General features: G+C 47.5%; 6 protein-coding genes and 2 non-coding genes across 8 annotated transcripts; 2 read left to right on the forward strand and 6 right to left on the reverse strand.

The window, feature by feature from the left end:
* Positions 1-6,289: 6,289 nt before the first annotated feature.
* EV420DRAFT_t241 lies at positions 6,290-6,380 on the reverse strand. Its single transcript has one exon. It is a non-coding gene; the product is annotated as a tRNA-Thr (tRNA).
* Positions 6,381-6,382: 2 nt separating this feature from the next.
* On the reverse strand, positions 6,383-7,549 carry EV420DRAFT_1768036 (uncharacterized protein). The gene is made up of 3 exons (XM_060480951.1): positions 7,216-7,549; positions 6,965-7,153; positions 6,383-6,910 (listed from the first exon to the last, which is right to left on the reverse strand). Exons 1-3 carry the CDS (start codon positions 7,464-7,466, stop codon positions 6,685-6,687), a joined length of 666 nt encoding a protein of 221 aa, XP_060325440.1. The 5' UTR covers positions 7,467-7,549; the 3' UTR covers positions 6,383-6,684.
* A 731-nt stretch (positions 7,550-8,280) lies between these two features.
* EV420DRAFT_t237 lies at positions 8,281-8,374 on the forward strand. The gene has a single exon. It is a non-coding gene; the product is annotated as a tRNA-Thr (tRNA).
* Positions 8,375-9,679: 1,305 nt separating this feature from the next.
* On the forward strand, positions 9,680-11,355 carry EV420DRAFT_1484353 (uncharacterized protein; the record flags this gene model as incomplete). The annotated part of the gene is made up of 9 exons (XM_060470068.1): positions 9,680-9,713; positions 9,762-9,839; positions 9,993-10,016; positions 10,081-10,123; positions 10,222-10,362; positions 10,599-10,679; positions 10,729-10,908; positions 11,136-11,244; positions 11,299-11,355. 9 exons carry the CDS (start codon positions 9,680-9,682, stop codon positions 11,353-11,355), a joined length of 747 nt encoding a protein of 248 aa, XP_060325441.1.
* A 1,459-nt stretch (positions 11,356-12,814) lies between these two features.
* On the reverse strand, positions 12,815-15,240 carry EV420DRAFT_971016 (uncharacterized protein). Its single transcript, XM_060484208.1, has 20 exons — positions 14,819-15,240; positions 14,688-14,766; positions 14,617-14,630; positions 14,453-14,551; positions 14,388-14,397; positions 14,310-14,327; positions 14,236-14,261; positions 14,148-14,173; positions 14,055-14,092; positions 13,967-13,991; positions 13,901-13,912; positions 13,832-13,847; positions 13,738-13,777; positions 13,571-13,677; positions 13,457-13,516; positions 13,374-13,401; positions 13,262-13,319; positions 13,179-13,203; positions 13,009-13,129; positions 12,815-12,948 (listed from the first exon to the last, which is right to left on the reverse strand). Exons 1-20 carry the CDS (start codon positions 14,914-14,916, stop codon positions 12,874-12,876), a joined length of 975 nt encoding a protein of 324 aa, XP_060325442.1. The 5' UTR covers positions 14,917-15,240; the 3' UTR covers positions 12,815-12,873.
* Positions 15,065-15,824, reverse strand: EV420DRAFT_1484355 (uncharacterized protein; the record flags this gene model as incomplete). Its single annotated transcript, XM_060470069.1, has 4 exons — positions 15,065-15,240; positions 15,269-15,282; positions 15,335-15,594; positions 15,684-15,824. The coding sequence occupies 4 exons, from the start codon at positions 15,822-15,824 to the stop codon at positions 15,065-15,067; spliced, it is 591 nt and encodes a 196-aa protein (XP_060325443.1).
* A 6,080-nt stretch (positions 15,825-21,904) lies between these two features.
* EV420DRAFT_1339948 (uncharacterized protein) lies at positions 21,905-23,894 on the reverse strand. The gene is made up of 3 exons (XM_060468918.1): positions 23,774-23,894; positions 23,634-23,719; positions 21,905-23,583 (listed from the first exon to the last, which is right to left on the reverse strand). Exons 1-3 carry the CDS (start codon positions 23,781-23,783, stop codon positions 21,958-21,960), a joined length of 1,722 nt encoding a protein of 573 aa, XP_060325444.1. The 5' UTR covers positions 23,784-23,894; the 3' UTR covers positions 21,905-21,957.
* A 795-nt stretch (positions 23,895-24,689) lies between these two features.
* EV420DRAFT_971312 (uncharacterized protein) lies at positions 24,690-25,782 on the reverse strand. The gene is made up of 6 exons (XM_060484209.1): positions 25,613-25,782; positions 25,468-25,560; positions 25,356-25,414; positions 25,251-25,291; positions 24,748-25,189; position 24,690 (listed from the first exon to the last, which is right to left on the reverse strand). Exons 1-5 carry the CDS (start codon positions 25,616-25,618, stop codon positions 24,888-24,890), a joined length of 501 nt encoding a protein of 166 aa, XP_060325445.1. The 5' UTR covers positions 25,619-25,782; the 3' UTR covers position 24,690; positions 24,748-24,887.
* Between the last annotated feature and the right edge of the window lie 202 nt (positions 25,783-25,984).

Raw genomic sequence — 25,984 nt, forward strand, 5'->3', positions numbered from 1 at the left:
GATCATAATCAAAATCATGACTTGAGAGAGGTAAGTTTGAAGTTGGAGCAACTTGAGTTCGTCGGAGGACAGAGAGTTAACTTGTGCATGAGAAGTAGCAACTTGTGAGCATGGTACGTGTCAAGATGCGCGTTATTGACACTTGTGTATTTCAGAGGATCATGACGTACTTGAACTTGTGCGCGAATCCTTCCTATGATGGACTTGTGTGTGCACTTACTCCCTCTCGATTTTCCGGACACTATTATGCCCATATAATAGCGTGCAAAAATTCACATTGGCGCAAGTCGCGTTTTTCCGCTCGCAAGTTGGTTATAAACCCCCAGGTTCGCTTATATCCTTCCACAAGTTAGTAATTTCGCAAGTTTGCTATTGGATATAGCTTCAGAATAAGCAAGGCCTAGGCTGTAATATACAAATCTCCATCCAGCCGTCCGGATACCCGACAATTGGTCACGAAAGATATGAACACTAACATTCTGGGAAGGAATACGGTACCTATGCTGTTCAGCAGGCCATGTCGTGAACCCTTGAACCCTCTGAAATGACGTTCTCAGTGCGCCCCACTGAGTTCGATCTATCGCTGTCTTGCCGAATTCCGAGCATTCAAATCTATAAGGGAGTACTGTCTAGACTGAGTCTGAGCGGCTTTGAATCCAAAGATCAAACACCCAAAGGAAATGTATCTGAATTCATCACTGAATAAGTAATGGAGAAGTAGGTAAAGATGAATAGAACGCTGGAGGAATTCGGGCCATTATGGCAATGGCGGAATGACGGGTGTCAAGCACCAAAATAGAATAATGTCGGCCGGTTCAGTGGCCACCTCGTCCCGATCCGATCACGCGCCCCCAGATCTTATTCAGAGATCTATGGTAACAAATAATGCCGGTGTGTACATCACTATAGGAAAACACTTACTTGCGGGAGGGACGCGAACTTGTGCACTTAAAAGTAACTTGCGACTGGAAAAAATTTAACTTGCATTCGTCGGATTTTTTGCACGCTATTACGCCCATACACACAGTAAAGACACGAAATCAACAGGCAAGCTGGCATGGAAGGCGAAGTAAACGACATGCGGGCGAGACTGTCCCAAACATGGTCGCCACGAAGGGAATCCATATTTGGTCCTAGAAGCGTGCTTAACGAAAGACGGGCAAATAGGAGAACTCTCAAGTAGCCGAGATCGACACTGAGGTCGACTCTCACTAGCAGGCCCAAGAGTGAATAACTATCTCATTAAGAGGCCAAAATATATGAACGTCACACATTAACGTCAACAGTTGTACAAGACAAGAAGGAACCTACCCACTGTAGACTACAAAATTAAAACGGGAATAGAAGGCCCTCGCAGCCCTTTTCTTGTGTATCGATGTAGACAAGACACAAGGTCGATCCGGAAAGCCAAAGAGGTCGCGGACAAATACGCGTACCAGACAGTAAGTAGACAGTGGTATCTCCTACAGCAGCACTGAGCCGAGTGGTCCATGGCTGCTCTCTCAGAACATCCCTCGTGAAAGAGAATGGGTGGGAATCGCAGCTACGGCTGGCAGGTACAGTGGGATGTGAGCCTGCGTAAATGCCAGTGCTTTGGTCTTCCAGTTGTCCGATATGAAGCAGGTGAGCTGCAAAGTCCAAGTAAGAAAAAGATAACATAAAGAACATGTACGTACGCACCTGTCTGCAACCCCGTCTACACCTAATATTTACGTTCCTCTATGGCTTAGAAATTAGAATCGTAGGCCGTGACGTGCAGAAGCCATCGTGTCGTGTCTGTTATGGATATGCCATACCTACGAGTCTTACTAAGTCTTCGGACGCCTAAACAAGGACTAATTGTTTCTCTTAACTTCTCGCACATTCCGTACATACCTTTCCTATCCTGAAAGTACCAGAAAACCGCAGAACATTCTCAATAAAGCTGTACTACTAGAATATTCTTCGCAGTTTCCTCAGTATATAAGTATTCTTCTAGCTACGAAATAAGAACTACTCTCTGATTTATCATTCTACTTTGTGTGAATTTGAGAATGGGAGACAGCTACGCTTAGCGCTTTCTGGGCTGATCAGTCATTCCTTCGACTACGCTTAGCGCTCGTCGACTTACTTCCCTTCTCGGATCCTTTCCTTGGTAAAGGAGCTCAACTGTATTACGAATACTACCTAGCTACGTACACAACTTACTACGCTATCTCACGTATTCATAACAGTGTCGTTATTACGACCTAGAGATTGGATCGAGCCTCGGGATGTAGAGGTTCTCCGGTGGATTGGAAAGAAGAAGAGAAAGATGTATCTTCCTCGCTAAGCTGGCACCGCGTCGAGACAAAATTCAGAAAGGATCTCTCCCGTCGGACTGCAAAGCCAAAATTAGCGAAACTCCAACGTTGAAAGAACGTGCACGCACATGCACGCCTATGTCCCTCCACTGCTTAGAATATCATCTCAATTCCTTCAAGTTCACGTCGCACTGGTATGGAGGCCTGTAATTGGAGCGTGGATGGCCATGTGTACAAAGCTTAGTGGTGGATCGGAATGGGAAGGGAGGCGGGTATTTTCCCACGGAAAAATACACGGCCCATGTGATTCATTCTTTTCCGCTCCTCCAGCTCTGTATCGCACTGTGGTCTTCTTTCGAAATATCAAGCTTCTGCTGGGACAATTTGTGATTCGTGATTGCAACCCACTAGCAGACTCGGAAATGGAAGGGACGCTGTCTCTTTCACTAGTAATAGAAATGAAAGACTCCCGAGTCCCGACGGCGAATGGCCCGGACAAATATCTTCTTATACAGATGGTCTTGAAGCCCTAGTAGTAACTCATCTGTGTGACATGCTCCTAGAGCTCCACATCACGACAAGGCTGAGATAATTAGGAACGGCGACCTTACTTGTTACTGTTACGCCGTTTCATCTAATACTAGCTGGAGTGCTGTCCATGGCACTGCTAATGATTACAAGTTGAGAAGTCGAAACTTGAAAGAATCTGTAGACCAAAAACAAAATTATCGTGCTACTGTCATAGTTCCCTCTAGCGGACTTGAACCTCATAGACCCCCTTAGTAAAGCAGACACATTCTACCGACTGAGTCAAGGGTGCTTGTTCATGTCTTGTAGTGCGTTATTATTAGAGGGAAGCCTCCAACACATCCTGTAGTACGGAAATCTTGTTTGGAGGAGATAATATGATACCCACGAAACCGAACGGACAATCGGAGCAGAAAAGGCTACCTTTCTTTCCTCAGTGAGGTCATGTCTGTTAAAGGGGAATGTAGTCAAGGCAAGCTAAACGACAAGAAATATGCACCGTCGATCCGGAAAACCAAAGGAGTCGCGGATAAATACGCGTATTGAATAGTAAGTAGACAACCCGAGTATCTCCTACAGCAGCACTGAGCCGAGCGGTCCATGGCTTCTCTCTCAGAACATTCCTCGTGAAAGAGAACGGGAGGGAATCTCAGTCACAGCCGGCAGGTACAGTAGGATGTGAACCGGCATAAATGCCAGCGCTTTGGTCTTCCAATTGTCCGATCCGAAGCAGGCGAGCTGTAACATGTAAAGCTCGAGTAAGAAAAAGCCAACATAAATAACGTGTATGTACACACCTGTCTGCAACACCGTCCACACCCAATATCTATGTTCCTCTACGGCTTAGAAATTAAAATCGTAGGCCGTGACGCGCAGAAGCCATCGTGTCGTGTCGTTATTTCGACCTGGAAATTGGATCGAGCATCGAGCTTGAGTCTAGAATAACGCAGAGGTTCGCCGGTGGATTGGGAAGAAGAAGAGAAACATGTATCTTCCTCGCGAAGGCGGCTCCGTATAGAGACGAAATACTGGAAGGATCTCCCAGTCGATTCCAGTCTACCTGAAAAGCCAAATTTAGCGAAATTCCAACGTTGAAAGAACGCGCACGCACATGCGTGCCTATGTCCCTCCGAGGCTTAGAATCGTTTCCATCCTTCAGGTTCATGTGGCGCTGGTATCGTGCTCTCTGAAAAATGGTGCGTGCATGGCCATGTGTACAAACCCCGTGTCTTGGCTCAAGGCTACGAGGATGGGGTTAGTCGCAGAGTGAGAGGAAGAGGTGATTATTTTCCCACGGTGGCTTGCTTCCTTCCTTCCCGCCATCTCCGTACCTTATTATGATTTTCTGAGAAAAAACTAATTGCTATCATACGAGCAGGATTAGAAACGGAACGCAGAAGGTATGGAGACAATCTTTTCTTTTATTACAGAATTGTTGGAAAATGGGGTATCGGTTCGTTCCCAGTGTCACATGCACAGTAGCAAGCCAATAGTATTGCGCTTGGCTGAGCTCTGCAAACGCATGAGGATCTATGCTACAGTACCTACTTTTATACTAAATGTACTTTTACTAGAACTTTCCACGCTTTTCCTACGACTTCTACCTTAATAAGCAACTTCGGCATGATGCCGGATTGCCAAATCCCAACAAGAATGACTTCCTAGTACTCCGGGGTCACGCTGAGACGTCCTAAATCTACGCATCACGACAAGGCCGAAATAATCGGGAACAACGATTTACCAGAGTTACGCCATTTCATCTACCAGACAGGGATGCAGGTCCCCGTAGCCGACACGACCACTAAGGAAGTTGACTCGGAATTTAGAAAGAATCTGTAGACAAAAAAATCAACATTTGTATCAACAACTGGAATTCCCTCAAGCGGACTTGAACCACATGAGCAACAGAGGTGCGCTGTACCAATTGAGCTGAGAGATCTTGCTCATCTCTTGTAGTGCGGTATCATTAGAGGGAAGCCAACACATCCTGTAGGCACGCAGAGAAAAGTGATCCTGCTTGGGGGAGATAATACAATACGAGCTCTTCACGGTAAAGACAGAAGGACTCACCCACGACGAGAGAAGAAGGAGCCGGTCCTGGAAATGAAGGAAGGCCGACGAGCTCGGAGCAGAAAAAGCTGTCTTCCTTTCCTTGCCATGTCTAATTGCCTTGGAATTACATGGTGGGCATGAGCATGATGAACATTCATGCACGAGTAAGGATGAGGAATCCGAACTGCATGGTAGTCTGTGCATGTGAAGCCTCGGAGACTTGACATGCTATGATTCAGAGAAAAGACACCCGGCTTCCATTTCTCAAGCCGCCACCCCAAGGAAAGACAGGATCGCCTCCACGAGACAAGCTGGCAAGCAGCGAATAATAGCCATACATTTCCCCGTGGCCTCTGCAACAATCCAGCATATCTGACTGCAGGAAATAGTAGAGCCCCCTTGGAACGACGAATATAAATGGCATTAGCTGGAATCGAACCAGACTCGTTCCTCTTGAACCATTAAGCCATAATGTGGATTGCAGATAAAAATTTAGGACGACATCGAGCGGAAGAAAAGACCATCGTTCTCGTGCACCCCTTCTGCAAATACATCCGAGCGGCGAGTCTTTCCCCACAACCAGTGTCCGAGCTCTCTGCCACATGCAGGAAAAAAGATGCAGTTGATATACTAAAGGCATTAGCTGGAATCGAACCAGAAAGAGTCGTTCCTCTTAAACCACTACACCATAATGTGGATACTGGTGGGCCCAAGTAGATACTAGAAAAGCAGAGCACGGGAGCACTGGGAATTTGCAAGATGCAAGTTGAATCCCGGAACCACAAGGCAGAGCCACAACAAATCGAGTCTCTCCGCAGAACGGAGAAGAAAGAAGACTGCTAGAAGTGTGTTCATTGAAGGGAGGAAACTAACCGACGAGCAGAGAGAAAAGGGGACTAGTCAGGAGAATAGATAGTGTGGGTTGAGATCTCTATACGTGGTTGAGCAAGACGAGAGGGGAAAAAAAGTTGAACCGCATCAAGCGGAGGAAAGGCCATTCTCATGTACCCTCCATTCATTCGGGTGCAGCATCCCGACTCCGTCCGCGGCCTTGATCTCTTTTTTCCATGATTGTGTCCCAGTATGAGGAGCAAAGATGAAGAGCGGCAGATTGAACAGTCAACGTGCACGTCATCATCTCGTGTCTCAACACAGGTGTGGTGAATCCAGAAAGCCAAAGGGTCAGTCGCACCGAGATGTTGAAGAGAGAGGAATGTATTTTCCTGCATCCCATCCATGTAGACACATATTATCAAGTTGTCTTTTCTATTTCACCAACCTGATTCCTCACTGCTCAGCACCGGCTGTTGACAACAAGTACTAGGCAGCCACCGAAATTCGAGTCCGATGTTATTGAAAACCTTTAGCCAATTCTAATACCAAATCGCATGCAATGGACCAAAAATTCTTAATATAGCATTCAAGCATTCCCTCTAGCCGACTTGAACGACTGACCTCGTCATAGACCACTGCCGGGCGCATACTAGTGACGCGCTCTACCAACTGAGCTAAGAGGGAATATATGTGTTTAGTCTATGTCTCATCATGGCTGTCAAGAAACCTTAGCATACTCAGCCATCGCTCAACTCCACCGAATACAACGCAATAATGGCGCGACAAAACAACCGAGAACGGACGTTGATTGACAGCAACGACAGGCGATAAGTACGGGTCGGGTTGACGGTACGTAAAGAGTACAATACGTAGACAGTCCATCAAAAGAACGTTTTGGAGAGAGGTATATATAATAAGTATGAGTGTGCGTAATCGTTCGTAAAAAAGCCCCAAAAAAGTCTTGTCCAAAAGGAAAAAAAGTGTCTGCTTAGAGAGCGATGACCCATGCCAAGACAGCAGCGAGGACACCGGCACCTCCGATCTGCACGCGCGAGGCAGCGTTGAACGCAGAGGAAGAAGCGGTAGCAGCGGCTGATGAGGCGGAGGGAGAGGTGGAGGACGCGCGGGTGGAGGAGCCTGATACCGAGGCAGAGGCTGAGCTCGCGCGGGAGGTGGACCCGGATGCGGTGGCGGAAACAGAGCCAGATGCGGAGCTAGAGGTGTGCTTAGTGAAGGGAAGGGTAGGTGGAAGGATTAGGGAGACTCACGCAGACCCGGAAACTGAAGCTGATCCACTGGCACTGGCACTACCGCTGGCACTACTGCTCTCACTGGCAGACCCCGTCGACGACGCGGAGGCTGACGAGCTGACTGGCTCTGAGACGGAGAAAGTGCTGGTCTGAGCGTAGACGTCGTTGATGTTGGAGATATTCACGAGCTCAATCGTGTATCCATCCCTGCAGAACAGGCAATCCGTTAGCGTGGGAAACCAACAAAGAACCGAAAGAGCAAAACATACTCAGCAGGGATCTGAGGGAGGGTGAGGCTGAGAGATCCGAGGCTGGAGTCGACATTGTTGGCGATGGCGTACTGGCTGTTGAAAGACTGGTTGATGAGCTCAATAGAGAACGTCGACGGGTCACCGGATTGGGTGGTCCACGAGATGGTTATGGGCCCGGTAGAGGTGACGGTCTCTGTGGGGTTGCTGATGGTGAGACCGTGTACGAGCGTCAGAGGGAGGGCGGCAAGGGCGACGAGGATGGAGAACATCGTGAAAGGAAGGAAGGCTTGGAGAAAGGAGGGGAAAAATTTTGTGGGAGTGACAAGGGTTTTATTTGAAGGGTCGGCTGGCCACGTGGGAAAAGAAGTTCCGTGAAAAAGTTTTGATCAATCATTATGACAAGGGGCTCCGTTCATCTGACCGGGTTGTGCTTCCTTCTTAATGGCCTTCCGTCGCACATTCATCATCATTGACACCCGCTCTCGTCTCCCATCTCGCGCGAGCACTACCCTCTGCCTCTGTTCGTCGGTACATCAAGCCAAGGTACGACACGGACACTCCTCGCCGTGTCTCATCGCGGATGTCAAATTTCCATAACACCACATTACCTACGCACATTCAAAGCCACGTCCGGCTATCGTTCCACCCTTGCTGCGTACACTGCCCTTATGATCTATCCCGAGACCTCGTTCAGTATTCGCGAAGATTCTGGCTCAGCAGTATGGCGCCACCGATCTGGCGAGCTCGTTCGACTCTATACTCAAGACGGGGACGTCTCATCCTGTGTTCGCTTGTCGCATCTGGTTCCGACGTGTATGCCCTTGACCCTTTGATCCCTCTCGTTCACTTCACAGCCAGATCCCCTTTAGCTCAGTCGTCAATGACGGGTGTTAGTCGTTCAACTCGGCTAGGGAACATATAGATACCTGGAAATAATTTTTATCTTGCGGCGTTCTCTCTTCCAGCGATGGCATTCACATTCGCTCGACGCCTTTAACGAGATACTGTCATTATGTTGAACGCACCCTTATCTTCTCTCCTCTCAGCATGATAATAGATGGTACTTACCAGACGCATGAGTAGTCCCTCTTAGCTCAGTTGGTAGAGCGCGTCACTAGTATGAAGATCGCCCTTTACATCTATGACGAGGTCAGTCGTTCAAGTCGGCTAGAGGGAATACAGTTTTCGGCATAGAGTACCTTTTTTTCTTTACTGAACGGTCCAAGTTTTTTTTTTTTTCCCAGTGCCCACCGGCAACCCTTTACTCCGTTACGATAAAAGAGATCGAGGTGAGGGGCCTCATTCCCAGATGCCTCTCTATCCTATTTCGGTAGCCTTTGCCCCTCTTTCTCTATTATCTTACTCTCAATTGAATTGCTTACCGCACAAATCAAGAACAATACGGCAGACCTTCTCCTTCCTGGCACGTCAAAAATCCTTTCTTGTTCACCGGATCTGTAAAGAGCTGCATTTCTTACAAAAGCCTTTGCTCCGCACTCGCACTGCTGATTGATCTTTTTAAGTTTTTCCGATTTCGGAAGGGAAACAGAAATCCGGAAGTCTCGATGAAAAGATTTTACGTCCTGTTCACTCGCCTGGAGTAAGATTCTTGTCTTAAATTCTATTACTACCGATATTCATCCCTTTGCAGCCCCTCTTCAAGTTGGCTCGGTTGGTAGAGCGCGTGAAGTCGGCCAGAGGGTATAGCCTATTACTTTGGAGTATGTTTTTTGCCTGTTCGTTAACTAGTGCGATGGTTTAGCATGGGAAAATATGCATCGCTGCTCTTCTTTTTTACTTCCATCACTCACTCGGCTAAAGAAATGTTTGAGCTGCGTAGTACTTGTGCCAAGGTCTGCAGTTCTGCTTGGAAGTTGTTCTCGCTCGTCCTGCCGCTTATGGAGAGTTTCCCCGTTGTGCCTGAATGAATAGGGTGGTGCGTGAGGGCAAAAGTTCGTGTGATGTCATTCTATCTTCAGAATGATTTCCTGCCCAACTGCTCGTGGATCTCGGCCTACGCTAAACTGTTTTCGGGTGATGATAGTTCTCGGTCCGCGCGAGTCTCCCCATTCCATCCACCCTACAAGCTCAACTGCGTATTGTCGACTTGGCCTTCTTGCCTCTTTTCTCGTATTATCCCTTCCCCGTCGAGTTCTGTACCCATCGTGGTCTTGTTATCCTTCACATCAATCCCTCTAAGCTCAACTGGTAGAGCGCGTCGTGGGGTTCGAGTCCGCTAGAGGGAATTGAGGAGGGGTTTTATGTTTTTGATCTGCGGATGATTCGTACCTGACCGTCACCCTGAGTTGGAAGTCAATGAGTGCTTCTGCTCCGAGTCTTTGTGTTGCTCTTTTTGCGATATCGGCCTCTTTTACTACTAGTAGTATTTCCATCATAACCTAGAAGTGCTGCGGTCAGATTATTACCATCGAGTGCTTTGGTATTTAAATGCGACTCTGTCTAGGATCTCCTACATCGAAACATGTATCTGAAGCTATTCGTAGTGGTTTTTGCCGGTGAGCACCCTTCTTGTCCTCTGTCAAACTTTGGATCCTGACTATCAGGATTCGGATTCGCAGTAGTAATGGCGGTCGTATCAGGGACGCCATACGATGGACATGCACCGAGATCTCCAGACGATGGTAAGCTGCATCCGAGTCGGCTGTTCAATCTGATACGGGGATTTAGACTGTCTCGGGTGGTAATCCACGACCCTGGTTGAATTACTGTTGACCTACGCATCAGAATATTTTTTGTTTTGTTGGGAGATATATGAAATTGTCCTGTTTTATTAGTCAGAAGGGAAGATTGGAGAAAGAGTACGCGCATCCTTCCAATTCTTACTCTTTGGAGGCTTGAGAGTTGTATTTTTTTAATTGTGAGACGTTTACCCCACGCGTTACAACGCTGGGGATCATAGAATCGGGTACGTGCTTCTGAGTAATTCCTGACCTCGCTGGCCAAGGAAAGAAAGACGGAATGGATCACATGTACCGCGTAAATTACCGTGGGAAAATTCCGTAGTATATGCGCTTCTCTTCCTGAACCTCTTGCTACTCCCATCCGCTCAAACAAGACGCTGAGCTTTGTGCACATGGCCTTCCGCACTCTGGTTTCAAGGCCACTGTCCACAATACCAGTACAGGCATGCCGGATTGGAGCGAGGTGCATGGAAATTTTTCAACGCTGGGGGTTTCGCTAAATTTGGCTTTGCAGTTCGACGTCGTGCATCCTTCTTGAATTTAGTCTACATGCGGCGCCTCCCTCCGTCTCGGATTAGAAGATGTGTCTGGAGGCGGGGAAGATACATGATTCTCTTCTTCTTCCTAATCTACCGCCGGCGAACCTCTCTGTCAATCTCTCAAGCAAGACAAATTTCATATGCTCGACGCTCGATCCAGCTTCCGGGTCGCAATCACGATGGTTTCTGTGCATCGCTGTCTAAGCCGTGGAAGAACGGGTGCGGATGGGGTAGCAGGGAGGTGCGTGCAATTCTTTTAGCCTTAACTTTTTCTAACTTTCGCTTTGCAGCTCGCTTGCCTCGAATAGGGAGACACCTCCAGACGAGCGCCATCCATGTTCTCATCCAGTACTCGCTGTATCGCGTTTCCGAGATGGCTGTGACCACGATTTCTTCCTTGTGCATTGCATGAGGGATGTTACGAGGGAGCTGATTGGTGCAGACTCATCTGCTTTGAAGGCGACTGTTCTGTAACAGATACCGGTGGCTATGCATAGGTTTTCACAACTGCTGCCTTGTTCGCCATGGAACGTTGGATACCCTGAATGGACTTGGCAATCGTCTACGGCATCCTTTTCCTCCGTATGACATTGTTCTAATTTCGTGTCTGTAATGCCAGTTCCTTCTCAACCTGACAAACTGCTTGTTGATCTCCGCCTATGCTCAACTGTTCTCGGTGATGATAGTCCCGGTGCAGTGCGAGTACCTTCTCCGTTTCAGAACCAATCAGCTCTTCAGCATCTGCGTCGTCGACGGGGTCTACTAGCGAGAGTGGTAGTGCCGGTGCGAGTGGTTCTGCTGTCTGCGTGAGTCTCCTTAATCCATCCTTCCACCTTTCCCTTCATTAAGCACGCTTCTAGGTCAGCCTCCACCACCAAATCCGGGTCCATCTCCAGCGCGAGCTCAGCCACCTTTAGATTGATATTATTTTATGTACTGGGGACGTCGACCTTTGCGAACGCTCATATTGTTCCTTGTATTATTCCTTCCTTTCCAAACAGGACGGTCTACGCCTCGGTTCTCATTCCGTACTCTATCGTTGCTATCAATTAGCACGCTACTCTGTCTACTAGCTGTGTCGTCACCTTAGCGGCACCGAGTGCATTATGAGGTGACAATAACCCTTTATCTCGTTGTATGATACCGTGCGAGTTTGCTTGATTCACATGATACCAAAGAGATGCGAGACATGTACATGTGTTTTTCGCTTCATTCCAGCATATGATGAGCAATTCTTCTCAACTCGGCTGGTAGAGCGCGTCTGCCCTTTGGGAAGGACATATGGACACGAGGGACTGAAAGGAGGTGCGCAATACGTGATCTTTCAATGTTGACGTTGGGTTTTCGCTAACTTTTAATTTGCAGATGCAGTCTTTTTTGCCTACCTCGACCGAGTGCTGACGGCTCTTTCCGTCTCTGTCTGTTTGTCTGCCTCTTTCCCCGCTCCCGTGCATCGTCCATTTAACCTAGATCCTTATTACCGTCTTTGTTGGATCATTGCTGTCCAATTCAATGAGTTAGTCCTTGTTTCTTTAGTGGGAAAACTCGTACTTATTGTATCTCCTCCCATCTAGTATGTACCGCTTCTCTGCCTGCCGTCATTCCGTACTTCCAGTGTTATAGCAGGATGTGTTGGCTTCCGTTTAATGATACCGTAATACAGGACATGAACAAGCCCTCTCGTCCCAGTTGGTGGAGCGTGCCTCTGCCTTATTAAAGGGGTCCATGAGGTTCAAGTCCGCTAGAGGGAACTAATGGGATAGTATTATGGTTTTGGATCGCAGATTCTTTCAACCTCCCTACTCGTACTAGTAATAGTCTTGTCGGCCAGATGAAGGACTTGCACCGTGCCTGGTAGATTATGTACCACGACATGCTCTCTGACTTTGTGTATTTACTGGACGCATCGACTAACTTACGAATGCTCCCTCGTACCCATCAAAACAGCTGTCACTTCGTACTTTGTCAGTTATATAATGCCCTTTTGTTTGGCTGTTTTATTACGTTATGTATTCTATCTCATGATGGCGCAATCGGGATCGCACAAAGAGCTTGGTCGATTCCAGCTTGCGCTATAGGTGGGGTGATGCCTTGTAGACCTTTTTCGCTTTCCCTTGCTGCTATGCTGGAACCTATGACTTAAAATCGGGCATATTGGAGCAATTCACTCCGAGTCGGAAACCTGAGGGTCGGATTGAAAATTTTATAGCGAGACATTTACGCTACACGGTAAAATACTGGGGATGCTAGAAGTACATGCTTCCGGATGCTTGATCTCGCTCACCGAAGAAAGAAGGAAAGAAGAAAGAGTTCATTAAAATACGCATTATAAGACATACAAGCAATAGTATAAGCAAGAATAGATAGATGGTAGGCATGTCCTGGCAGTCAACCGAGCTAGTTATCTTGATAGGACAGCGTTATTGAGTAATTGCTCAAGTGAATGTCATATCCTCGGGGCAGGTATTTGAATGTCCTCTTTCCATTACGGAAAGGGCTATGTCGATGCTCTGGAGAAAGGAAGACTCTGTAGCACCTTCAATGAATGCAGCAAGGATGCTACTACATACCCTCTCTGCTGAATCACTTGGCCCGCTGCTACCAGAGGTATGAGGAGCAAACCTGAGTATCGTCTGATGGACAGGATGTTCTTTGGTTCCCGTCCTCATTTGCACGTTGCGTGCGTTCAGCCTATTTGAAGTTAGAACATTATTCAAATACAAGGGGGAGAGGAACTTGCATTGAGAGCAAGGAGGTTATGTAGACTATTAGTAAACAGTTAGAGACGAACAAGAAACCGGTTGAGCAGACTTTGATACGCACGCTTCGGTAGAATGGAATCGACTGCGATGCAAATGAAACTATTTGGCCAAACAATGTCCTGTATGAAAGATGAAGTCAGGAGCGAGAGGAACGAAGATCCATGAGTCAATACCGCCACAAGAGCAAACAGCGAACTTGCGCTAGACCCAGCATTTATGATTAACTGCCATCATATCAGACAAGTCAGAATTATACCTCGTAGCCAGACCTGACATCACAACCAGCCGCATCAATCCCATAATAATCTTCGTCGTACTACAAGCAGTGCTTGACGTGAACACCATATTTTTGACGGAGTAGGCAACACACCTGGAGAAGCTGGTCGCTGACCTGCCCTTGTGCAAGTAGTAGCACATTGTAGTGGCGATGAAGAAATCCGCCCCTACGAATGTAGAGAAGACTGCATAAACGGATGTCTAGGAAACAGTTACGTGTTAGAGTGCCCATATGCCGATTACAGAACTACAAAAGCCTACTCTCATGGTCGGCCTGTCAAAAAGGCTTGGGAGGGTGTATCTGGTGACAAGGTTAGTTCAGGAGACGGTCATCGTAAAAAGGCATAGTCCATACGTATCATAAATAACATCTAGTAACAATTTCCATATGTCAGTGCTGTATATATATATAATCGATGCTCACAGATTCCAGCGGCTTCGAAATAGCATTCAGAACTTCACTCATTATGACAAATTTAAGTGGTCTCACTGAGAGAAGCAGCGACAGCAAGAAACTGCGAGTGTGATTCCAAAGATGTCTGTGCGAGTACTGTGAAAAGGAGAAGAAGAGCACGTACAATGAACCACGGAAGGACCACATGGAAGTTACGGCCAACTATTTGGGGACTGACAGTCAGGATCTGTTTAAGCTAATGCCAACAGAAACTAACATTTCCATATCCTAACGGCATATAAGCTGTAACACCGGTGAATGAGGATTTCCGATAGTGTTTCAAAAATCAACCAAAGGAGACACACGCTTGGACGCCGACGATGATTAACGTCTAGTCAATAATCAGAGAGCGGTGCAATATCATACCAAATTCACGTACATTGAGTAGAATTTGCAACTAAAGGCCGAAGGAACTTGGGAATTTCACATAATGGATGAAGTGGGGAGTTAGGCGCACCAGAAAACTCCTACCAGCACAGTGTAAACTCAGTTGTATCCATGACAGGTGCGAGACGGACGTACCATACAGTCCTGAACAGAGAAAGCCAATTCCCGAACGATTCAACCAGATAAAAATACAAGACATGAGTGCTTGTCACAACGTGAAGTGTATCGAGAATGCTAGAGTTATAGCAAACATCAGGATACAGCTGGGTATATAATTACGCGGCATTCTGTAAGCGCACCACAATAACGCGATCTGCTTGGATATCAGGGCTTGAAGAATCTTATGAAAGTGTATTTTTTTTAAACGTACAGCATATCGAAAGAGCCTTGGATCATTAGGGTACTGCTTGTAGTAGATGACGGTCTGCACAATGGTTATTCCATAGAAACTAGAACACACGATGAGCATAGGTAGTAGATCACAAGGAAAAGAATGCATACATGGCTCCTATGGTAGCACCGATATAAACCGCACCGAATGTCATTCCCAGCGGGGGGATATCAGAGTCAGCTACCGGTACTGGGGGAGGCGACAACATTTGTTATGCTAGCGTTAATGGAAGAACGCGTTATTTATATCCACCCTGTGGCTTGCAGCGCTTTGAGATTACATTCGAAGGGAGTTTTCCTTGGCGAAAGTTATATTTGGTTTCATCAAATACGGTTGAAAACTTCCGTCTGGGCAATTCAAGCGTGAGACGCGCAAGTAGCTGTGGTATGTGAGTCAGCATCAGGGACACTGCCGTTGATGGACTTCAAAGAAGACTGGCATTTCCGGAGTTGATGATGATTGACGCTCTCCATGGGATATGCATTGCTGAAAGCCGCTTTTTCGGTTGCGGAAGTTACCCAACCACGAAAGGCTGAACTACCCGCATTCATCCAACTTACACCTCATTGTCTGACTGAGGATCGAATGAGCACCCGTCTTTGTAGACATAAATGAAACGGACCTACGTCTCAGTGCTGTTCGGATCAAAGGAGATTTGGGCTTTCTTTTTCACCGAGAGTGCAGCGAATAATTTCTGATGTGTGACTCGTAGTGATGTCCAGGTCGGGTCGGGTCGGGTCGGGTTTTTAGGGCTTAGGCCGGGCTTTGGAGGGTCAGGCCTTGACAAAGTGTGAGCCCGAGCCCTGAGCCCGCCCAAGCCCGCCTCAGGGTCAGGCTTGGGCTGGGCTGGGCTTGGGCTTTTAGCCGGGCTTTTGACATCCTCATGCTAATTTCTGCTGTAAGTCATCATATTGAAGCTTTAACGTGAGAAAGAAATCAGACTCACCCTTTACAAAGCCTATATTACGATGCTACCAGAACCGACCAGGGCTCGGGCTTTCCATAGCTTGAGGCCGAGCCTTGAGTCCGCCAAAGCCTTCCACCAGGGCTGGGCTTTTCAGGGTCGAGTCGGGCTGGGTCAGGCCGGGTCGCGGGCTTTAAGCCTGACCCGGACATCACTATGCGTGAGCTTTTGCTCTCCTTGGTTTGATTAAGATATTGATAACCCAGGGCACGCTTCTTCCTGAAGATCAATACGAGTGTTCATTGGGGATAGTTTTTCAGGCGCTGAAGAGGGATCCATGTGTTATATGAAACTAAAGATATCACCTCGTTATATCTAAATAACACAGTCATTCATTACGACACAATCACAGTAATAAGCAATGACAAGAATAAAAACGGAACTGGGGGATCTCACCAGGTTTCGTATACGATGAAACATATGTCGATGATATCATCCATTTCCTGAGAAAAAAGAAACAATCATCCTTAATAGTCTTCGCACAGTAAAAGTATTCTGACCTCAGGACGAAGAAAGGCTGAGGGTGGGAATCAGGATTACTAGTGTCTCCGATGGCAGATAGAGAAAGTACGTACCTTGTAGCGATGGTGGTCAATTTATGGCAGCACTGCTCAATTGAATTGGTAAGCTGGGGGACTCAAAGTTACGAGAACTTGCAGGAATAAACCAATCCGTGGTGCAAGGGAAGTTGATGTCTATGTTCCATCCGACATCTGTAGATTGATCAGTTGATGAATACTTTATAACAGGTGAAACATGGAACTTACAATTCTTGTTCGAAGCTCGCTTCCGTTCATTCCTCAGGTTCAAAGTAAGAATTAGTTTTCTGTTTTGAATCGCATAGAAAATTATCTGTGTACAAGGTCTTTCCCTTCGACCATGCCATTTTTTCATGTTATTGGTTCTAGTAGATGTGTGATAAGCCTCGCGAGACTGTCCGACATTGACGGAACACTTCCCTTGGTGTAGTCTTACGGCCAGACTCCGAGTAAGCCACTTCTCGAAAGGAAACCTTGATGTGGCCAACGAGATCAGATTTTAAGCGCTCAATACAAGCTTAAGCTTACAGCTTGACGGTGATTGGTTCCAGGGGCGTCTTCTTGAAAGGGGAATCGGACGGCGCATAAGCATTTAGCAGAGTTCACCAAAAGCCATCGGCATGCCACGCGTTCAATTGGCCGCTGAAGTCAAGATCATTCACTCCAAGTCTTTAGAACGGGTCGGAGTCCATGCTGATAAGAACCGTGAGCCAGAGAGTCACGTGGTCGTCAGCGGCTAGGTGGACCGTGGGAAAGATACGCTCTCCCGGTCCGCGCTTTTATCTCCGTTGCTTTGAAACTCGTCTCATGGATTCAATTTGCTAAGATATGTTGTTCCTTCGACGTTGTCTTGTCACCAACTCGGAACCCCGCTCTTTAGGAATCGCCGATGTTGGAGACGAACATGGAAAGAAGGATCAAGCGGGTCGACTCACCGAATCGAAAGTACACTCGACCACGGCCTTCCGCTGAAGTAATCTCGAAACCGCTGGCATTAACTTGATACGCGACTACCTGGGAAGGACGATGGAGAAGAGGAGGAGAGGGAGAATAAGGCCGGCGTACAGACATTTCCCTCAGCGCACGTGGAGGAGCCGGCCGCTTGGAGAATGGAGGTGCGGGCGTTTCTTTCTTTGCTTGACATTGTCCTAATTTTTGCTTTCAAGGTCGGCCCCGCATTTCTGAGTCATCTGATTCAGGACAGCATGTAGCTGTTCTGCAGTTGTCTGTTTTATCAACTCTTATGAGTGTTCGTCAATAATATCCACCACGATGCGGATGGAGAAGGCCAGCGTGGGAACAGCTTTTCTTCCTCGCACTTGGCGCGGTTCTAAGTTTGTGTCTACAGATCGACCTCTCCCTCTCGCCCTGCTCACCTGATAACGACGACGTTCCTGGACCTCAGCGCATGCTAAACTGGTATACGAATGGGACAAGAAACGATTGAAGGTATGCGCCTTTTTTTTGCCTTGATGTCATTCTAGCCGCCAGTCTGACGCATATATAGTCTTCTCGGTCTACGATAAAGACGTCTGCCTCGAGTGGTATTGTGATCGTATGCATCCACGCTTCAGTTTCGCTTCCACTGGGTCCACCGAGCTCGGTATCTCCTACACGTCTACCACCATCTCCCCTTGTAAACCGGCATCCTCTCGGCTTGGACAAGAAAGAGTCCTAGTTTCGGATGTCAGAGAAGGATTGGCCTTTGTGTGAGTATCTTTACTTTCACTTGGTATCATTCTAATTTTACATTTACAGGTCTTCGAATCGGAACATGTCCTCTCCCTGCTTCCCCAGGGACGGGTGTCTCTCAAACGAGCCCGACACTCGATCTGGCTTCAACCAGGTCGCGATAACGACACGACACGATGGATTCTGCGACTCCGCCTGTGCCACGGCCTATAACTCTAAGCCGGAGAGGAACGGGACGTGCGTAGGCTTCCAACTTTGGATTTGCAGCCCGCCTTCCTCAAGTTTGAAGACCCTCTTCAGACGGGCGCTGTTTATGTTCTCATCCAATAGCCCAGGAACATGTGTTACCAGCATCCTTCCACTGTACTCCGTTTCCTCGACGGCCATGACTCGATACCTTCCTTGTGCATTGTCATTCTCGGTTGTGGAGGATGTCATGAGGGAGTGGTTCTAGCCTCCCTCGTCCACTTTGAAGGCAGCTCCTGCTGTAGGAGATACCGGTGCCTATATACAGGTTTTCACGGCTGTCATTGAGTGTTGGATACCCTGAATTGTCCACGTTCTCTTTGATACGAGGTTCAAACAGGCCTCTGTAGGTCGTTCAAGATGCATACCTTTCGCCTTTAACGAAGATAGCGTTCTTTGGGCTGATCTCTGGGTACTTGTTAGCCTGTGCCCTAGCTCTCCCTACAAGCACTATGCAGTTCAAATCCCTCCTCGCGGTAATCTTCACTCGTGAGTTTCTGTTTTTTTTGCTTCGACTTCCTTTCCTGGATTGGATTTTTAATAGTGACTGTCGTTTTGTTCGCTGTACTTGATGATGAAGGCACTGGTGTAACTGATCCTCGGCCTACGGGAAACGCAGAGCTGCAGGTGGGTTTCGTATCTTTTGAGGATGTGATAAGGCCCAAGGGAACTAACTTGTAGTAGGCTCGAGCGTCAGACATGTGATATCCCCTCGGATTTGCTATCTGGTTCAATATAAATATATGTCGTTCGACGCCCTACAGCTGAATACCAAAGTCTATCCGTTTTTTGAGATTCATGCCAACGCGGCGTCCTTTGAATGACACGCGATGGTTAAATCGATTCCTCGCCCAAACAGCTTCCTTGTTCGATCCCAGGTGCCGCTATGATACTGCAGCCGGCCTGTGCCTCCGCTTTTATGCAAAGTGCCAAATAGGACGTTATAAGAATCAAGAATGGTTTCATTGCCGGGAAGGAAGACAAAAAATAAAGATTATTTTTTCGGCCTTGTTATTGTTCCGACACGAAAACTCTGATTGCGACTGGTAGTTGTGCATCGCGGTCTTTCACGGGGATGGATTTCTACCTTCGCTAGGATCCTGAATTATCGAATTATAGAATGAGGACTTTTGGACTAGCCTGTAATGGCGCACACCACTAGTTCGAGTCCTCACCCAAGCAGGTGGCTCCTCGTTCGATCCGAGGTCCTGCTGTACAGGAGGTGCATTTCTTTTTTCTGGTTTTGGCTTCCGACTTGCTATGTATTTGGTCCTGACAGAAGGAGAGTAACCGGGGGTATGCCCAGGGCTAGGAAAGATATTCGCATCACTGCACTTGTCTAAAAATTTGCCCTGAGAGGAGCCGTAGGTGACTCGTGAGCGCCTTGCCCTGGTTCAAACCAAGGTCCTCCAGGCTACACTAATGGCGTAGTTCTTTGTTATGATACTAATATTAATTGCCCCTAGTAGGATCATATACGGTGGACTAACACGGACGAAATAAAGTTTGAATTCAGAGGAAATTTTGGAGGATCGCTGACCGTGTTTAGATCACATGGTCGTTTCGTGGGCCGTGGGAAGCCTCTACCCGGTGCTTCCTAAACAAGACGATATTGGTCGATCTTCTTTTTGCGCTCACTTGGGTTGTATCAGTCTCACGATATATTCAACGATTAGCGGAAAGCCATGGAAGACTCCGAATGAAGTGAACACTGCTAGAATTGTTGGGAAAGGACGCATGTAGTACAAGTAGATAATAGAGGTGCGTGCAATGTGCTTTTGACACCGAGTGGAGGTACGGGCTTCATTTTCTTTGCCTTTGTGCCTGGTTGAGTTCGTGCCTGCAGGTCGGGATGCCAACCGCCGTGTGTCACCAGAGAGACTGCGCACGTTTCTACAATTGGGCTTGACCGTTTTATATTATCATATCACACTCTTCGTTGAATCCTAATCTAGCAAAGTCGCCTTTCCCTCTAAGCAGACGTTGGTCAGCTTTTCGTATGCGTGAGTTGTGTGCTACTGTTTCTACTCTCCTTTCAGTGCTAATAACCTTTCCTACAAATATTCGTCTATCTGCGCGTATGTAAGGCCAGACACGACGCGCAGAGGGACGTGGTGTACTGGCGTATGCGTCTAGTAGGATCCGTCTCCTTGGAACCCGGCCGCGGCGATCTCCTAATGACTTTCCCTTAGATTTGACATGCTTGTCCACCGCATGCAATCCGTAAATATAGGTTGACCGGTATCTCCAACGCAAACTGTGAGGGCGTTATCGCAGCATTATGGTGTAACGGGCAGGCAAGTTATGGAATATTTCTGGTTCGATCCCGGCTAATGTCTTGCAATGGGTGTGATTGTCTTTTCTTAGGATATTCAGATTTGTTCGGCAATAAAATACGTGGTAATAGACCTATGGTTTCTCGGGTTCAAATCTGCCTTCATGGATTCAGTCGTTATCCTGACCTCTGTTTTTCTATGCTCACTCCGTTTTACAGCCTCATAAAGGATTCCACGTTCGGAGCGGGGCGAGTGTCATTCAGGAGGAACGTCGAAGTTTACTACGGTACGAATAGGTCGTGAAGTACATTTGTTGCTCTTTTAGCACTGGGGTTTCACTCACTTTAGCTCTCTAGATCGACCAATACTCAGGCAGCTTTGTCCTTGTGCTCATGATAAACCATAACCGTATTTTTGTGCTCAGAAAACTAAACCGGAAAGGGGAGGATCTCTCAAGAGACATCATTGATTCCAGGTGCCACACTGGAACTCGCTGCCGACGGAAGGCTTGTTGCCGATTCTGTTCCTGCAGGCCTACTAAATCATCGCCCTCCTCTAAACACTTAGCATTGATCTCACCGCGTCCGGGACCCCTTTTTGGTCAGCCTCGCTGATGCGTCATTGGCTTTGTTTTCCGCCTTTTTGTCCTCGTTCAATGCTATGGCATTGGCATGTTTTGGCTCGGGTCGTCGCTCTCCTAGTCTCTGACCCTCTCTTGGTCGCATCGACTTCGTTTATATCATACCTCCCTTGTCTCCTTCGAAACAGGATCATCTGCGTACCATCTTTCCGACGTATATCAATTACACCATACCCTGCTCAGCTATTTTACCGCATTATGTATGTCACTTCATGGCATGATGACGCATCAGGACTGCGCAAAGAGCTTGTTCGATTCTAGCTCGTGCCATGGTTAGGGTAATCCCATCTAGACCTTTTTCGCTTTCCTTGCTGCTGTGCTGGATCCTGTTGCTTGAATTCTAGTATACCAGCAGTCGCTCTTGGCTCGGTTAATAGAGCGCATCACGAGTATTCAAAGCTTTGATTGGTCATTTAAGTCCGCTAGAGGAAATTTTGAAGATTCTTCGCTTTTGAGTACTCGATGCAATTACTGATCTTTGTTTTGCTCTGCTCCAGATTACAGGCTACTTTGAAGTTCGCATCAACCTCGCAAAGGATTTAGGATTCGGTTAACCACCGCCTCGCTCCCAGTATCTCAGGCACTTCCAGGGAGGGATGCTCAATTTGGACGGTATGGATGGGTCGTGGGGGTGTGATCAGGATCCTCTCAGTGTTGCGGCGTTGCTAATTTTATCTGTCCGGCCGGTGATTGTCCAGGTCGACCCATACACCCTCCTCCGAATGATTCTTGTGATCCTGAGTCAGACTGCCGATACCAATAAGAATAAGGAAGAGATATAGAAAAGAAACTCCAAACTGTTGGGCACTGAAGTTAGTCTAAATAATGTCCTACGGCTGTTCACATCTAATCTCACCATAATTAAGTATATTTGTGTGAAGCATACATTACATCAACACAGAACTGTTTTAACGCATTTATAAAATCCGAATCGCTGCTGGGGCCTTCCAGGTCGTTCAAAACGGATGACTGACACTTTCCCAAACTTACCATCATCTCTTAGCCTCCCGACTACCCAAAAATCAGCGATTGGTGGAACGTACCCTCCACCGGTGGCTATGAGTGTATACCAGCCATCACGTATTGGGTAAGTGTGGTCAGCGACGATTTTGTATTCACCGTCCCACCACAAAAAGTCAGCCTTGACAAACAACTTCCCGTGTCGAGGGCTGTCCGAGGTTTCAGCCAACCCACTGATATAGACTGAGTCAACACGTGGTCCCTCGTACCAGTCGGAATCTATCTCCTCTGTCCGAAAAACACACCCGATATTGCGTCCATGTCCCCCATTACCCCACGGAAGTGTATGCGCCATTACCTGCTCCCACGATGGATGCCAACATTTCTTTTTATTCCCAGGTCTGGGGAAGCAGAAGAACAACTCGGCCCGTAGCGAGGGCGACGTGGTATCTACGAGGGCTTCCCAGGCATCCTCATCCGACTGAGCTCCATCGTATATTGGGATAGACTTTGCATCAAGAAGGTATATCAAGCCTGCGACTTTATCCAAAGGCTTTGTTGACACCCGATTCCGCATCTCCGACAGGATCGTAAACGGTGTCCCTGATCTTCGCATGTCGCGCAATAATTCCAGTTGCTCATGGACCCTCGTTAGCATTTCCTCTTCCGCATCACCAGTATCCCCACCAACAGTAAGGGGATCACAGACATCTGGGACCTCCTGTAGCGTCCACGCCCGCTTGAACCAACATCGGTTACTCTCGAGATCACCCAGCTTGAAATTCAGCGGCCGACCGAGTCCGTTTAAGAAGCATACCACTTTACGCCACAAGCCATCATACACATGCCCGATCGTGGGGACGTCCAATTTCCACTCCTCCTTGCGCTGATCCTCCTCATGGTGATCCTCCCTAATGTTCTGTTCCTGTCGCAAACATAGAACGTCCAACCATGCACACTCTGCTCCGCAGTTCAACATCTCGATGCGGACGAGATTAAGGTTCGCATCCTTCGGCATAGGCACGGGCCACTCGTATCCGTTAATGGGTGTCATCATATTGACGCGCTCGTCGTCAGACATCCACGCATGCGACATCGCACGCCAGTCTGTGAGTGCAACCCAGTATGGTACCACCTGATTAGCGTAAAGATCCCAGAGGCGTCGAGGGGGCAGGTTCCGGTTGCTGATCTTGTTATCAACGATCGCCTTTCTCCGCAATTCTTGGTCATTCTCCTCATGCCTGCGCAACTTTTCGATGGTGTCAGGGTGATACCAGCAGAAACGCAAATGAGCATAGACCGTGCCAAAATCATATCCTTGTTCGATGTAGGAATCGAGGACTGTGGTCATCATGGGGGATAGAATGTGTGAAGTGCCGAGTATTGTGTTAAGTTTCTCGAATATTCCATGAACACCAAGGTCGGCACAAGGAGTGTCGGCCAGAGCAGATGGTATGACCTTTTTACCAGTGTATGACCGTTGCTTCAACACAGGAATTGTCGATTCGTCTTGACCGGCCTCAGTGAGGGCGGAGAGTGTGATCTCAGGAGGGTTGTACTTGTGTATGCAAAGCATTATTTCTTGCTCACCTAGAACACTGTTTTTACCTTTTTATACCGTATGAATCCACGTGAGCGGATGCGATGTTTCCAATATGCCTCCAAAAGGACATTAGATTCATCGGATTTTCCCTCTAGTGATAGCAGAATGAGGATGTGCAGCATCAAACCAAGATAGGCACACATACCCATGTCCATAGTCTACGTGGTTTGCTGGAATCCGTCGTCACATCAAGCAGTTTTAGTCGGGCTATATGGCTGTAAGAGGCAAAGAATGAAGATTAGCGCTTAGATCACAGCGACGTGTCATGATTATCTTGCCGAAAAATAGACGCCGAAAGATAACGTATACATATCAACAAAGGAACTAATCCTTATGCATCATGAGTCGCGATCTTCATCTTCACGAGCCCTAGTGACCCGTTGGTGTTCTTTATCGAGCTCATCAACCTGTCTTTCAAGTTCAATGGCCACAACGCCATCGCCAACAACGTCGACTCTATCCTCGGTTATTTCAGCTTTACCCTCTCCTAGATCCTCGCTCAGTGCGTTTTGCTTCTTCGGTTGTTTGATTGGTTTCCCACACTGATGGATTCTTGCAGGGATGGGTACTCGTGAATATATCCAACATCAATGATATCTATGCTCGAGCGAGTACCTTCCCTGTCTCAGAGCCAGTCAGCTCGTTGGTCTCTGCATCTTCATCAGCGTTAGTCTCTCTCACAGACAGACGCAACAGACATGAATACGGCGCCGGGGAAATTGTAGCGCCTTTGTTCCTTCCGAGCGTTTGTTCCTTGTTGAAAATCAATACGAGTGTTCATTGGGGATACTTTCACGTGCGTTTAAAGCAGGGGTATACGTACGGGACGATGGAAGGATGAGGGTGATATCAGCATCTCGGACGGTGATACAGAAGGTACGGACTTCGTAGGTGAGGGTCAAGTCATGAAAGCGATACATTCGTAAGCTGGGGGACTTAAATTAGCAGGGAGGTCAAGTCATGAGAACTCATGGAAATCAGTCCGGCAGGCAGGCTTGAGGTCAAGGGGAATATCAGAATCAGCTCCGCATCATTGAATAATCCTTGACGTTTGCATTTCGTCTAACATCGAGAGCTTTGTCAGTGGATGAATAATAACAGGTGAAACACAGGACTTACAATTATTGTTCAAAGCTCGAGCCCGTCCATACCCCGAGTTTGAATCGAATGAGTTGTGTTTCTCCTTCGAATCGCGCAAGGTTCTTTGAGATAGAAGACCGATGCAGGAGTGGGCCTACATGAGGACATGCGAAGGAAGATCATGCAATCCTGAGAGACTCTGGTGAAAGAAACGGAAACGTTTCGTGAGTCGTAACCCATGTCGTAAAATTGCCTGCAGGGGCGGGCCTACGTGAGGACATGCGAAGGAAGATCGTACAATCCTGAGAGACTTGAGTGAAAGAAATGTTTCCGTGCGCCGGAACCTGTGCCATAAGATTATCTCGGCAGAAAGACGTGCATTGCTCAAATATCATCGTAGAGAATAGCTGTAACAAGGAACATAAGACAAGAATCAGGCATTGGCGCCGAGTAGTAACTTGAATCAGGCGCGACCAAAAATCTGTATTTCTTGGATCAGCTGGCGAGAAGATCACTGACAAGCGGGAAAATTGTGAACGAACAAAAATTTGACGTATTCCCAAAATAAATTCTTCCGTATATCCTGAGCTTCCCGTTACACACTAATGCTACGATGATGTTTTCATGTTTCAGCACCATAGACACACCTCAGCGGTCCACCTTTACAGGAGACTCGGACATAAAGGAAAACACGGTGGCATGAACTCTAAGGACATTTTATTACGAAGCTGACACGTTTCAAAGAAGATGTCTCACAACATGCCGGTTCATGTAGTTCTTCGTCTGTCGGAAATTCGTAAATCGTATATTACGAACCATTCCACGCTGAGGGAAGGGTAATAAGGGTCGTACCTAGAGGGCTAGTGTTAGTAACTCCCGTGTTCGAAAGAATAAATGTACACACCTCCATCGTCGATCGACACCGTGGTCTGGGCTACTTCTGATATTGAGTATCAAGCATAAAACGGAGATTCACGTCGCTTTGTCAAGCTAGCTCCGAGGTGGGCCATGTAATAAGGGAATGGGAACTTGCATGGTTTGATTCAGCTAGCGTGACGCAACGTCTAGATGAAAATTTGTATGAATCTTCCTTTGTGACACAAGGACTTGGTGTGTCGGTGCTCCTAGAGCTGGTCGTTCTGACAAAGAAATATGAGCCAGCCTCACTGAGATTAATAGACCGCAGTGGACATACGAGGACGACGATGGAACACTGGTATTAATTCCGGAACTGGAACTATTAGTAGAAATTGACCGGCTCAGCAGAACATTGCTG

This window comes from Desarmillaria tabescens, assembly GCF_030435595.1.
Source record: "Desarmillaria tabescens strain CCBAS 213 chromosome Unknown EV420scaffold_50, whole genome shotgun sequence".
Lineage (NCBI taxonomy): Eukaryota > Fungi > Basidiomycota > Agaricomycetes > Agaricales > Physalacriaceae > Desarmillaria > Desarmillaria tabescens.

What these genes read in the sequence shown, in the direction of transcription:
- EV420DRAFT_1768036 (XM_060480951.1), bottom strand. Translation starts at nt 7,466, where the DNA reads ATGTTCTCCATCCTCGTCGCCCTTGCCGCCCTCCCTCTGACGCTCGTA. An exon ending in CTCCCTCAGATCCCTGCTGA is followed by an intron (nt 7,154 to 7,215) that starts GTATGTTTTGCT and finishes CCTGTTCTGCAG; the next exon opens with GGATGGATACACGATTGAGC. An exon ending in GCTTCAGTTTCCGGGTCTGC is followed by an intron (nt 6,911 to 6,964) that starts GTGAGTCTCCCT and finishes GCACACCTCTAG; the next exon opens with CTCCGCATCTGGCTCTGTTT.
- EV420DRAFT_971312 (XM_060484209.1), bottom strand. An exon ending in AGAACTACATGAACCGGCAT is followed by an intron (nt 25,415 to 25,467) that starts GTTGTGAGACAT and finishes AAATGTCCTTAG; the next exon opens with AGTTCATGCCACCGTGTTTT. An exon ending in TGTAAAGGTGGACCGCTGAG is followed by an intron (nt 25,292 to 25,355) that starts GTGTGTCTATGG and finishes CGGGAAGCTCAG; the next exon opens with GATATACGGAAGAATTTATT.
- EV420DRAFT_971016 (XM_060484208.1), bottom strand. Translation starts at nt 14,916, where the DNA reads ATGTTGTCGCCTCCCCCAGTACCGGTAGCTGACTCTGATATCCCCCCG. An exon ending in TGGTCCTTCCGTGGTTCATT is followed by an intron (nt 13,992 to 14,054) that starts GTACGTGCTCTT and finishes TCACACTCGCAG; the next exon opens with TTTCTTGCTGTCGCTGCTTC. An exon ending in CAAGTGATTCAGCAGAGAGG is followed by an intron (nt 12,949 to 13,008) that starts GTATGTAGTAGC and finishes TCCTTTCTCCAG; the next exon opens with AGCATCGACATAGCCCTTTC.
- EV420DRAFT_1339948 (XM_060468918.1), bottom strand. An exon ending in GATTCATACGGTATAAAAAG is followed by an intron (nt 23,584 to 23,633) that starts GTAAAAACAGTG and finishes TGCATACACAAG; the next exon opens with TACAACCCTCCTGAGATCAC.